At 35.5% G+C, this 14,320-nt stretch overlaps 1 protein-coding gene across 15 annotated transcripts in view; it reads right to left on the bottom strand.

Annotated features, from left to right (window-relative positions):
- for (cGMP-dependent protein kinase for) overlaps positions 1-14,320 on the bottom strand; it is a 246,922-nt gene that overhangs the window by 62,452 nt on the left and 170,150 nt on the right. For 9 of the 15 annotated variants that reach the window (XM_073964717.1, XM_073964710.1, XM_073964711.1 and 6 more), the window contains one exon: positions 11,011-11,177. In XM_073964717.1, coding sequence (XP_073820818.1) covers positions 11,011-11,177 — 167 coding nt within the window. Of the gene's footprint in view, positions 1-11,010; positions 11,178-11,879; positions 13,050-14,320 lie in introns of all 15 variants that reach the window. The other 6 variants (XM_073964730.1, XM_073964732.1, XM_073964731.1 and 3 more) reach the window with 3 other exon arrangements.

The following is a 14,320-nucleotide window of genomic DNA, read 5'->3' as shown; positions in this document are numbered from 1 at the left end:
ACAATAAACTCAGCGGCGATCAACGAAGTATAAACAACGAAAATGAGATTCAATGCAAAAATTAAAATGTTTGAACGCCTCTTGTTGTTGTCGATAAGATAACAGAAACATTGGAAGAGAATAAAGAGGGATTTCCTCTCTTACACACACACACTCAAATGGCACAGAGTTGCCATAACGTTTATTAACACCGTTTCCGGTACATTGAATAGTAATGTTATTATGTAGATCGGAGTTCCTTGTACTTCGAACGTACTTTTTGATTTGTCTTTAAAAGTTTTTGACCGATTTGTGGTCATTGATAGTACATTTTTTAAAGAAATATTTTTAAAATTTCCTCGTTTGAAGACAAATCCTCGTTTTAAGCCCATTCGTTTTCGAGCTAAAATCGTAAACCCATTTTTAAAAACAGTTTTTAAGTGGTCGTTTGTCATTATGCAATGCTTGTCAACAAAATTGTTAGTTTTCCTAGAAAAAAATCGTGAAAAATGGGGCTTGGGCTACATGACTTAGGGTAACCTCATAAGGTTTAGGGTACATGGACTGATTGTAGCGTGTTGTTTGCTTGCTTTGGGTCTTAAAACATCGATTGGGGATAAACAAGTACCAAAAGCATACGTGTCCGAAGTGTTTGGAAAAGTCCGAGGACTGCACAGTGGTGACATTTACAAGGAACTCAAATTTTTATCAATGGGTCCTGACCTGAAAATACTCTGACAAAAATATTGCAGTCCTAGGTCCTAGTTTTCGTGCGGTCCTTATATAACGAATCATTTGAATTGTGGTATTTTACTGTTACTAACACATATTTCTCCGTGCGGAGTTATTTTTTTTCCCTTTTTTCCTCTCCCATCGGACGCCTCCCCAGGTGGTGGATAGGGGAATGCTCATCAGATATGGCGGGTACCGCAGAAATAAAATATGCGGGGCGAACCAAAAGAAAAAAATGGAAAACGGCAGCGTCTGACCAAAGGATTGGCGGCAGCAAACAGCGTCTGAACTCCAGGAGGAGCGGCTGAATATGGAGACGGAATACTCTAAACCCTTCAGAAGGCCCCGGCAAACCACTGAAGTATATAAGTCCTAGAAAATCATACAATTACAATGAACACACAAAATAACCTACGGCCCTCAGTCTCCGGCAATCAGAGGGTGCTAAGAATCCCCGGAGGTAAAACCAAAACCAAACTTAAGATAGGAACCTGGAATGTGAGAAGCCTTTATGAGGTTGGGAAACTAGACAACACCATAAGCGAAATGGAAAGACTACAAATTGACATCCTGGGTATCAGTGAAACGTGGTGGACGGAGGATGCGGAATTTGTTTCCCAGAACGCAAAAATTTACCATTCCGGAAACAGAGAAGGAATTCACAGAAAGGGTGTCGCTATAATAGTAAAAAGCAACATAGCGGCCTGTGTTGCTGGATATGTTCCAATTTCTGATAGGGCGATGATGGTAAAAATATCAGCAAAACCTATAAACATGAACATAATTCAAGTATATGCGCCAACATGCGATAGCGATAACGACGAATTGGAACAGTTTTATTGCGACGTTGAAGATTTATTAAAGATGACAAAACCACACGACATTACCATAATCCAAGGAGATTTTAATGCTAAAGTTGGGCAAGAAGAAACAGCAGGAATCACAGGAAAATTTGGCCTAGGACATCGGAATGAAAGAGGAGAACGACTGATACAATTTTGTCAAGAACACCGTTTTAAGATTGGGAATACTATGTTTCGCCTCCACCCAAGACGGCTTTACACCTGGAAATCGCCGCAAGACAATAACAGAAATATTGTTAGAAACCAAATCGACTACATTTTAATAAATAAGCGATATTCCTCCTGCATAAATAAATGCTCTACGTACCCAGGAGCAGATGTTCCCTCGGACCATAATCTTCTTTTGTGCAAACTACAGATAAAGCTAACTACCATCCGAAAGAAAACACCAAAGCGAAGAATTAATATTCAAAAATTAAATGATCCTTCCACTAAACAATCCTTGAAAGATCACCTTAATGCAGAACTATGCAATATTGATGGAGAAGATGTCGAAAATCTATGGAACAATGTAAAAAACTCCGTGAATATCATAACCAACAATATCCTTGGAACCACAACAGCTAAAAGAGAAGACACATGGATGACGGACGAGATACGCGCACTTCGCATAGAAAGGAGTCAATATAAGAACTCAAATTATGAAAAATATTGGGAAATTAACCAAGAAATAAAAGTTGCAATTCGGGCCGCAAAAAATGAGCAATTAAATAAACAGTGCCAGGAAATTGAAAGACTCCAAATCCTACATGACGACTTCAATCTCCACAAAAAGTTAAAAGAGGCATCTGGAATATATTCAAAAAGATCATCTGCATTTATTTTCGACGAGAATAATACAGCCATATACGAAACTTCAGAGAAGAAGAAACACTGGGAAAAATATATTAGAAGTCTGTTCACAGATACCACAAGAACAGAAATTCATAACACAGATAGAGGAACCAATTTTAGAGGAAGACGCATTACAGGAAGCGAATTAGATGTGGCCATAAATTCAATGAAAAACAACAAAGTTACCGGGCCGGATGAAGTCCCATCTGAATTATTTAAATTACTAGATGGAAGAAATAAACAACTATTGTTGAAATTATTCAACCAAATTTATGAAACAGGACAATACCCTCAAGATTGGCTGAAATCTACTTTTATTATGATTCCCAAGAAAAATAATGCGAAGACGTGCGGAGATTATAGATTAATAAGTCTTATGAGTCATGCCCTTAAAATATTCTTAAAGATAATACATAGGCGCATATACCCAATATGCGAAGCACACATGGGAAAATCGCAATTTGGCTTCAAGGAAGGCATGGGAACTCGAGAGGCCCTACTTAGCTTGAATGTACTTATACAAAATTGCCGCGATGTACAAAAGGATGTATATATATGTTTTGTCGACTACGAGAAGGCATTCGATACGGTCAACCATGACAAATTGATGGAAATTTTGATTTCAATTGGGTTAGAGGATAGCGATATAAAATGCATCAAAAACCTATACTGGCAACAGACAGCAAACATTCAAGTAGATGGTGAACTTACTGGAAATGTTCCAATCTCGAAAGGTGTAAGGCAGGGTTGCGTACTATCGCCCCTTCTGTTTAATTTATACTCCCAAAAAATATTTGAGGATTCAATATGTGCGAAAAACATCGGAATAAGAATAAACAACACAATTATAAACAATATACGTTATGCCGACGACACCACCCTAATTGCAAGCAGCCTCGCAGGACTACAAAAACTAATAGATGCTCTTGAACATGCCAGTACGTCATATGCCTTAAAAATTAATATAAAAAAGACAAAGTTCATGATTATAAGTAGAAGGGGCATCGAATCCAACACTCCTTTAAGCATCAATGGTACTCAAATAGAAAGAGTCTCAACATTCAAATATCTCGGAGTTCAAATTAATGAAAACTGGGATCCATCAAAAGAAATAAAATGTCGAATTGAAATGGCAAGAAACTCTTTTCATAAAATTAGAAAAATATTAACGAGCCATGACATAACTCTGGAAACAAAAAAACGATTTGTAAAATGCTACATATGGTCAGTACTATTATACTCGGCAGAAACATGGACACTAAAAGCAGCAGACGAGAGAAGACTGCACTCGTTTGAGATTTGGATATACCGACGGATCTTAAAGATATCCTGGACCAATCACATCTCAAATAATGAAGTACTGAGGCGAATGAATACCGAAAATCAAATTATCAGAACTATAAAGACGAGAAAAACTGCTTATTTGGGACACATTATGCGAAATAGAAAATATAATCTCCTCCAAGCTATTATAAGAACCAAAATTAAAGGTCGCAGACCAAGAGGAAGACGAGAAATAACATGGATGAAAAACATTCAGGAATGGACAGGACACCAAGATGAAATAAGCCTTTTAAGCGCCGCAAGAAACAGAGAACTAGCTATAATTGAATAAAATGTTTTAACTCTATAATATGTAATTAAATAACTCTGTAATAATTAACATTGTATGATCGCTAATATCCGAATACGGATTTGCAAATAAAGAAGAAGAACACATATTTCAACCAAATTTGTTGTAATCCGGAACCAATAGTTCTTATTGCATAGCCCAGGGAAAAATGTTTAATTTTGGTATATGATTTGGTATACTCCCTTTAGGGTGAGTACTCCTAAGTCCGGCATGTACCAGTAGTCGGCATCTTTTTTATTTTTACACAAATTATTAAAAAATACTACAAATAAAACCAGTACGCAAAGGATCAAAGTCGGGCGGGGCCGACTATATGATACCCTACACCACTGTGAATACGTAAAATATATGTATTAGGGTTATAACTTTTTTTGCAATTTTTGCAAATATCAAAAATACCACCACATAGCCGTGTAGAGCATGAAAAACTACTGTGAAATTTTTTCTCTATCGCTAAAAAAGTTTCCGCACCAAATGCATTGAAGTTCAGTAATGCATTATATAATCTTATTTGTTATAATGACATATACGCTTTTCGTGTTAACTTATTAATAGTTTTAATCTAATTTAAAATCAATGTCGAACCATTCTGAACCAATTTAGCAATGTCCGTCCGTCTGTCTGGCTGGTGCGCACGATAACTCTCGAACGGATGAACCAAACATAGTTTAAGTTCGAAGATGGGCTATATCGGTCCACTCCTTCAGGTACCTCCCCCACAAAAGTTCGAAAATGTTCGGAAAATTTGTGCGCACGATAACTCGTGGAGGGAGTAAATTTTCTACCAGACTTAGATGAGGTTCTAATATGACTTTGATTTTTGTTGTAACCACTTGTATTCAGTGCCCTCGATACGACGTTATAAGTTTCATCAGGGGCAAGTCCATACTTCCTGAGAAAATAGCCTGAAAGTTGCAAACAAAACCCTGTGACACAGTGTGTGGTGGTTGGAGCGCAAGAGAACTCTCGATCGTAAGTGCCGATTTGGTCCAAATTATGGGATTCGTAATATTTTATCCAAACTTAGTTTCAGTTCGAATATGGGCATACCGGTTCCCAATATTTAAAAATGTCACTAAAATGGTATGCACAATATCTCTTGAACGGGGCAACCAATTTACCTTCTAAAATGACCTATATCGGTCCTCTCCTTAGGTACCTCCCCCACAAAAGTTCAACATTTGTGTCTAAGTGCAGTTTAGAGTCTGTTCGAAGATCCTTTGGAAGTGTAACCGATACTGTTCGTTGTGGTCCTGCTTACAGCTATATTATATTTTCCGTGGATTTCCTGGCTTCCTGGCCTACTGGTCCAAACTGAAATGATTAGTGGGCGCGATATTTATCGAAAAGATATGACTCCCAAAATAAGATCCACTTCCATGATGGACTATGTCGGTCCATACATTCAAGTACCTCCTCCGCAACCCTTTTGACCTTTAATTCTAATCCACATTTTTGTCGGCAAGTTCAAATGTCCAAAAAGGGCCACATAATTCTGAAAATACCCATAGATGAAAATTTCAATTCACATAGGCTGAGGGGTTTCAATAAGTACTAATGACCTAGCCAAATCCTAACAACGATTTGGCTAGGTCATTAGTACTTATTCGTGGACTTTTAGTGGTCAAAAATAACAACTTATTTCTGGCGACATGCCCTTGTTAAAATAATGGATTAGTTGGGGGATTTGTAATAAGTTTTTTTTGGAAATATTATTTGTGAGGAAATAAATAAAGTTTGAAAGCATAAATTCAGATTTGAGTTTTTGGAAGGAATTAATTTTTTCTGTTATATACAAGTATTCATCCGCATCATAATATTAAGTAATGTGGATTAATTGGGCCCTTCAATTTGTATACGCTCAACGAACGCTCGTTTTTTAGCCACAACAATGAACTGGTAAAGTCTTTTTCATCGATGGGACCATAATTACGGCCTTTAGAGAATTTTTGTGAAAATTCACCTCTGGCCCCATACAAAATACTAGGGAAATAAAGATAGCTAGGTTAGCACAGGTTAACGTTAACCGATCGCTCTCAAATTTCATATAAAAGGTTTTGGGATCAAATTGAAAAAAAAAAACACTGAGGGGTAGGAGTTCCAAAAAATATTTTGTGTATTTTTGGGTCACTCCAGAGTAGCGAATGGTATATTCGTTCTTTTTCTATATAAAGAGGATTTTGAATACTTAAAAACGTTTCAGTTATTTGAAGGTCGTACAATTCAATACAATATTTCGGATAAATTCCACATTATGTTTTCTTTGGATATGCATAATAGAGTATTTGAGGTATTAACTATTTTTATGAGAAGCCACTCGCCGGAATATATTTCAATATTATTACTATTTTTCTAACTCTAGATATATGACTCTATCATCATGTCATAGTTTAAAGCAAGATGCTGCACGACATTAAATGTTATTACGAGGGCGGTTCGGAAACTTCTTAGCCAATCAATGAAAGATAATAGTTTTTCAAAAATATTTTTATTTTTCAACGCTTTTCTAGCAATTATATCCCTTGCCTAAAATAGTTTTCCTCAAGGTCTTCAAACTAGTGGTTTACAACTGTAATTGCATCTTCATTTGAGGTAAAACGCTTGCCAGCAAGGATTTTTTTAGATTTGGGAACTAGTAAAAGTCACTGGGAGCTAAATCAGGAGAATAAGGTGGGTGGTCAAGCAACTCGTAATTTAATTCGTTGATTTTAGCCATTGTTAAAACATTCTTGTGCGCTGGTGCGTTGTCTTGATGAAAAATTATTTTTTTGTGTTGTAAACCAGGACGTTTTTCTCGAATTTGTACATTTAAATGATCCAAAAGGTTGCAATAGTACTCTGAATTTATTGTTTTACTCTTTTGCAGATAGTCAATCAATAAAATACCTTTGAAGTCCCAAAAAACCGTTGCCATAACCTTACCAGCCGATTGAATTGTTTTTGCCTTCTTTGGGGCACTTCCTCCAGCTTCAGTCCATTGTTTGGATTGTTCTTTTGTCTCTGGAGTATAGTGGTGGATCCATGTCTCATCAACAGCTATGAAACGACGCTTAAAATCCATTTTATTTCGCTTAAAACGATCCAAACAAGCTTGAGAAATGTTCATTCTTATGCGTTTTTGATCGACTGTTAACAAATGCGGCACCAATCTTGCAGAAAGCTTTTTCATCTGTAGTTCTTCATGCAAAATTAAATGGACTCGATCATTTGAGATGCTCATGATATTAGCAATTTCACGCACTTTTATTCGTCGATCATTTAATACATGCACTTTGGCTACAATTTCTGTTGTTGTTGCTGTTTTTGGACGTCCACTACGTGGTTCATCTTTAATGCTTGTACGACCACGTTTAAATTCAACAACCCAATTTTTACTGTTGCATATGAAGGAGCACTTTCACCTAACACATTCACCATATCATTATGAATTTCTTGTCCCGATAAACCTTTTTTATGTAAATATTTAATGACAGCACGCATTTCTAATTTTTCCATTGTAAAAAAATTGCGGATGCGTCTTTTTTGAACACCTGTTTCTATATGAAGGAGTTGCCAGATCGAAACAAAATTTAACCTGTGTTCATAACAGAGATGGAAGTTTTCAAAACACTTAACTTTTTTCTGTTTATACCGCGCTTTTTGTGCTAAGCTAAGAAGTTGCCGAACTGCCCTCGTAAGATAATATATTAAAGTATTACAGATTATTTATAATGGCGAATCAATAATTATTTTGTTGTTAAAAAGGGTCAATAAATTTTGGCTCTGCGAATAGTGGACCCAAAACAAAATCACACCAAATTCAAAGTGCAAAATGACCGCAAAAATTTATGGGTTACGACATCACGAAATTTGGGGTTATTTTTCTTTTTTGTTTGGGATATTTTTCATTTTTTTGTGGCAAAATTGCGCTCGATTTTCCCCCTTCCGGCATCCTTTACAATTCTGACGCAACACATCCTTATCAATTTATTTTTACAAATGTATACATGATATATTTGCTAATAGTTGCAGTATTCTACTGACAAATATTGATTTTTGTAGAGTTATGCGAAAGGATCTACGAGAGGCACTACAAAACCTTCTGGCCTAGGCAACACGCAGAGTCGCCAGGCGACATTTGACATTTTTTTGGAAAGTTTGACAGTTTTATGCCTAAACGTACTCAGGATAGTTTGACATACCACCATGAGTTGGGTTGTTTACAGTGGCTTGATTGAGACATCTCCAAAACATGGGTTTTAAACGCTTTTACAGCAAACTGTCAAACATTCCAAAAAATGTCAAATGACGCCTGGCGACTCTGCGTGTTGACTAGGCCAGAAGGTTTTGTAGTGCCCCTCGTATATGGAACTATCAAGTTCACTTCGCAGTTCCAATGGTTAACATTTTTTCTATGAAGAAACTGCGTATACTTAATATCACTCGTTACATTTTATGATGTTACTCATACGTTTTGTAACTAGTACAAGGAACAAGATAACCCAACTGTAGATTTTTGTGTCCGGAGGACGAATGATGCCGGAAGGAGAAATAAAAAATCGCAAAGTCTGTCTCCCTGCGGGAATTATCTCGCGGATTTGCCATTTAGCTTGGTGCCGTCAGGGATTCTTAGAACTTTTATGCCAATATCTCAGGAAGTATGGACTTGCGCATAAAAAAAAATTGTACCGTCGTAAATAGAGCCGCATGGACAACTTACTGAAACAAATTTCAAAACTATCCGAGAGGAGCTTTTAAACTTCACCTTATTCGAATTTTGTGTGGGAGGTACCCGAAGGAGTGGACCAATATATTCGAACCCGATCTATATCTGGAAGAAATAATACGATGTGCAAGGTTTGGACCAAATCGATTGCTATCTTCGAGAGTTATCGTTTACACCATTTTACAGACAAATTTTGAACTTTTGTGGAGGAGGTACCCGAAGGAGTGGATCGATATGGCCAATCTTCGAACTTAAATTTGGTTCGAATCGGTTGATCCGTTCGAGAGTTATCGTGCGCACCACACAGACGGACAGACGGACGGACATGGCTAAATCGACTCCAAATTGTCTGAAACGACTTTCGTCCAAACATACTGGGGGTCTAAAACCGTTATTTCTATGAGGCACATTTTTGGTCGTATCAAAGTGTATATGGGGATTTCTGAGTGAAATCGGACACTTTTCCAAGATGAGGTTTTTGATTTCCTTTATTTTTTGCTGCGGTGATGCTTCTCATTAGCAAAACATTTTAGTATATTTTCAGTTTTTTTTTTTTTGACTAACGGTTCTAGAGATATCGCGCCTTGAAAAAGTCAAATTCTGTAAAAACTACATGCAAATAAATACTCATAACTTCTTTAATATTGGTCCAATTTGAACAAATCTTTTTTGTATGTTTTGTTGTTTTGTCAGATATTAAATAAAAAATAGCAAAAAAAATTGCACAGTGGGCAATTTGCAGCTATTGCAGCTATTTAATATTTAAAATCAATTTTTAAGGTTGTTCGACCCCTTCGATTTTCTTTAAATTTGTTTGTATTAAACTACGTTCAATTACAAAAAATTTAAGTACTATGTGGTAATGGGATTCGGACAATTACTATTTTTTCTGATTTTTTTAAAATTTGTCAATTCAATTTTTCCTTAATGCCTTTGCTCAAAATTTGTATTTCCGGTATTTTTGATGCTAAGAGTACATATTTATCATTAGATATTGTATATTTATCTTAAAAATAGAAAAAAATGCACAGTGGGCTTTAATGGAATTTTCGCTGATGAATTTTCAAAATCGAAAAATGACGCAGTTTTTAAGATGTTTCAGATAAATTCATAAATATAAAATCAAACCAAATATTTATAAATGAAACTTTTAATGTTTTTAATAGAATAATAAATTTTGCACAAAGGTATAAAGGAAAAATTTAATTGACAAATTTTAAAATATTCAGAAGAAATAGTAATCGTCCGAATCCCATTACCACATAGGACTTAAAATTTTTGTAATTGAACGTAGTTTAATACAAAAAAATTTAAAGAAAATCGAAGGGGTCGAACGTTCTTAAAAATTGATTTTTAATATTAAATCGCGAAAATAGCTTCCAAGCCCACTGTGCAATTTTTTTCTATTTTTTCATTTAATAGCTGATAAAACAACAAAATATACAAAAAAAGTTTTTTTTTAATTTGGACCAATATTAAAGAAGTTATGAGTACTTCTTTGCATGTAGTTTTTACAGAATTTGACTTTTTCAAGGCGCGATATCTCTGGAACCGTTAGTCAAAAAAAAAAATCTGAAAATATACTAAAATGTTTTGCTAATGAGCAGCATCACCGCAGCAAAAAATAAAGGAAATCAAAAACCTCATCTTGAAAAAGTGTCCGATTTCACTCAGAAATCCCCATATACCCTTTCTAGCCTAAATGCTGAGGGTATAAAAATAATGAATTGTTTTTGGGGTAAATTTGTATTTTTTACTTTGGGGTAAATCAGGAAATGAAAAATAGTCCCAAATTTTGGGTAATTTTTCGTTTTGGGTAATTTTGTCTTTTTTGTTTGGGCCAATACGCTGGACACTTAATGGGACTAAAGTTCGCACTGCAGTTAGACCCCAAATTTGGGACCGTTTTGCATGTTAAGTTTGGGTTGATTTTGTTTTGGGGTCACTATTCGCAGAGCCATAAAATTTAATTTGACTTGTATAAATATTTTTTCCGTTTTTAACGGAAAAAGAATTTTTTATTTCAAAATTCATTTAACTTGTATCCGTTGTGTTCATTTGTTTTTTTTTTTATTTTTTAAAAGGAACCTCTTAAAAATTTTTTTCCATGATTTTGTGATGCTGATTTTCCTTGGTTTTTTGTAAAACATATTTACGATTACCAAAGATTCATATTCGTATCAAATTGTTAGCATACTTTTAGACTTCGTAATAAATAAAACGCAAAAGATAACACGACGTTGTCGTTGTTTACTGTAACTTACCTTCCATAACATAAACAATGCTGCCGACATCACCCTCCTTTATAATTAGACTCTTGGCGGCATATTTGACCGGATACATGCAATCGACGATTTCACGAATTTGTGTTATATCCAGATTCTTCATGAAGTCATTATCCAAAATGGCAGATTTAATAAGTTCACGTGATCTGTAAAAGAGTGGAAAACATTGAAATATTTATTTATTTTATTTATTAGCAATTATACTTATAATTTTTAATTACAAATATAATGAGAGTAGTAGCTCTGGCTACTGAGGCCTTAAGCTAAAAAACATTGAAATAACTTTATTAATAAGATGAATATATCAATTGGTGGAGTTTCAATGAAAAACAATATAGGGAGTCGGCTAGTCTGGGTATCCCCTAATAAATGGTCCGTTGCTTTTGTTTAAAATAGTAAAAGTAGTGATATGCTTTGATAATTGTGTAGTTGGAGTAAAGGCCTGGGTACATAAGCTGCCTCGCCTGGTTGCCTTGCTTCCCTGCTTCATTTCTGACATAATAAAAATAAAAGATTAAAGAAGGCCGAGCAAATTTCGAACTGTGTTACCCTTTTCTTTTTTATTCTTTTATCAGAAGCAAGTAAGGTAAGCAGGCGAAGCAGCTTATGTACTCAGGCCTTTAGGGAACGCTTGCCTAACAAAAATTAAAAAAAAAAACTTGTAGATGTTTTTCAAATTAAAGGAACAAAAAATCTTCACTCTTCGGTTAATATAATTTTCCTGTTTACATTTTTCCCGATTAGGGCGAACATAATTTTGTTAATTATTTTTTTTAATGAATAATATTTATACTTAATAGTATTTATATTTAATTTTTAAGGAAATAACAACTAAAAAAATCAATTACTTTGCACATTTGGGTATTTTCATCAGCTTATCTTCTGCTTCGACTAAATTCGTTAGCGGCTCTGCACTGCAGCCTTGACGTTTAATACGTTTGTACTCTGAGGGGAGGACACGTGTCGACTCCATGCCGATATTACAATTAATATCATCACATTCTGCCTTGTGATGCTGGAGGAAAACCTGTGTGAGTGGCTTGACCACCTGACGGAATTTATCAATTTCATTTTGCAGTTCAACGACTAGGGCATCTTTGGTATGACACTCTTGCTGGAGACGAGCAATACTCTGGCAAAAGAAACGATTGCGTTCTTGGCATTCGCTCAAAGCCTTCTCCTTGTCATGTAGAGCCAGTTGTAAATGATCGATTACATCAATCATTTCCTGTAGTTGAGAAGCTGTTGGTGGCACTGGCTCAGCTTGATCATGCTGGTGGTGGTGATGATGATGATCAGTTTCATCATGGCCATCAGTGGCATCGCAACGTTCCAAATGTCTTTGACCAGCTGTACTGTCTAATGAGGATGCCACATGATTCTGATGTTGATGATGTGTGTCAGCACATTTGTGACATTCTCTCAAAGCCTTTTTCAGACTTTGAACTTCATTGTCTTTGTCATCGAGGGCCAGGCGGGTATAGTGCAATTCATGTCGAAGATTGTCCACAATTTCTTCCAGGCGATGACACTCTTTGGAGTAATTCACTTGACGTTTTTGACTCATGATGTGTGAATTGAGAGGTGAGACGGATTTCAAATGCACATTTCCAGCAACAGCTAATGTTGGCTTCTACGTTGCGTTAGCGTTTTGGCAGCTGTAACTAAAACGGAGCGCAAAAGCGAAAGTTGTTGCGACGTACAGTCCAAGTATGTTTGTATGTGCAATTTGACAATATTTACTCTACACGGTTTTAAACAAACAATGACGTCACTATTTAATACACCGGCTTTCCGTCATTGTTTTGTTTTTTTTTTTTTTATTAATTTAGAATTCTCAGCACAGCAAAGAAATTATTTCCCGTTAAACAAAATATTAGATAACATCGATTTATCTTTAGTTTTTTTTTTTCAATGTACTTCCTTGAAAATTATGTTTTTTGTTTTGTTGTTTAAATTAAAAACGCCTGCGAGGGCAATGCCATTTGTAATAAACTGTAACAAATTGTAAACAATTGCTAAGTTCACATCATCAATTAGTGGCAATCAACTTCAATAGACAACATCAACAACAACAACTACAACATGAACAATGTATAATTTGTATAGCTAATGCGGCGCATGCGCCCTAGGCTGTCTACTAGTCCGTCAGTCAACCAACCAGCCAGTCAGCATGATTGTTGAGTGGATGAATAAACATAAAAACATCCACTTCAACGTACAATGCACTTCCATAGGAACGGCAATTTAATGCATCTCAAATAAAAACAATGAAAAATGATATAAGAAAATATATGAAAAATTGTTTATTAGGGTGGTACTCAAGATTATTTTACTACAACACCGCAAAGAGCAGAGAATAAATTACTCTTTTGTCGATCAGACTCCGCTCTTAATTAGGACAATACATCAGAAATGTCGAGAAGTACTTGGACCGAGAGTGCTTGTGTTGAATTAATTACCAATGAACGGAAAGAAACAAAACGATTCCCGTACCAATCACACAAAGCCACAAACTTTTCAGCTTCTCTGAATCGTTTCATTCTCACAACCAAAACAAAAACACAAACTTTTCAACGTAAAAAGATGGAAACCGTACGATTGGTGAAATGTAACTTCGGCTATGCTTTGCCGAGTTGTTTCATTCACCACCGAAACGACAAGTATTTTTGGGAAACGTTTGCCGTGCGTTATGGTCAATGACACACTCAGACACACACACACATGTGATTGCTTAACAACCCTATAAGTTAGCATCAGCATATCACAGTGAATTTTATCAACCACCAAACGTTTTTGATTTATTCACATGTGTTAAGTACTATTTAGTTTTCTATCTGTTGTTGTGGAGTTGAGTACTTTTCGCTTTTCGTTTTGTTCGTACTCACGAATATAAACAAAACGAAACTAAACAGCGAGCTCGGCCAACGAGGGTTATGTTTCGTTTTATATTGTTCCTATGGAAAATACGAAACGAAACGATTGGAAATTTTATTTAAAGTACTAGCAAAATGCCCGCCACTTCGTAAGCGGAAAAGGAATAATATACAAATAAACAATAATATACAACAACAACAATAAATTTCGTTCAAGTACTGCTCGTATACGTTTTGTTCGAATTTCAAAAAAAGACCTCTACACTTCAATAGCGGCCTACATTTTAAATTCCAGTCCATGTTTTATTAGAACGGTGTGGATATTTTGAAAATTTTATCCACATTTTCCAAACTAATTTTGAAATTTTGTGATATCAAAAACACCAACATAATCCCTCATACAACAATTCGAA

Source organism: Musca autumnalis, unplaced genomic scaffold, assembly GCF_047663935.1.
Source record: "Musca autumnalis isolate F117 unplaced genomic scaffold, ASM4766393v1 scaffold_2, whole genome shotgun sequence".
NCBI lineage: Eukaryota > Metazoa > Arthropoda > Insecta > Diptera > Muscidae > Musca > Musca autumnalis.
This window is presented reverse-complemented; position numbering and strand designations above follow the sequence as displayed.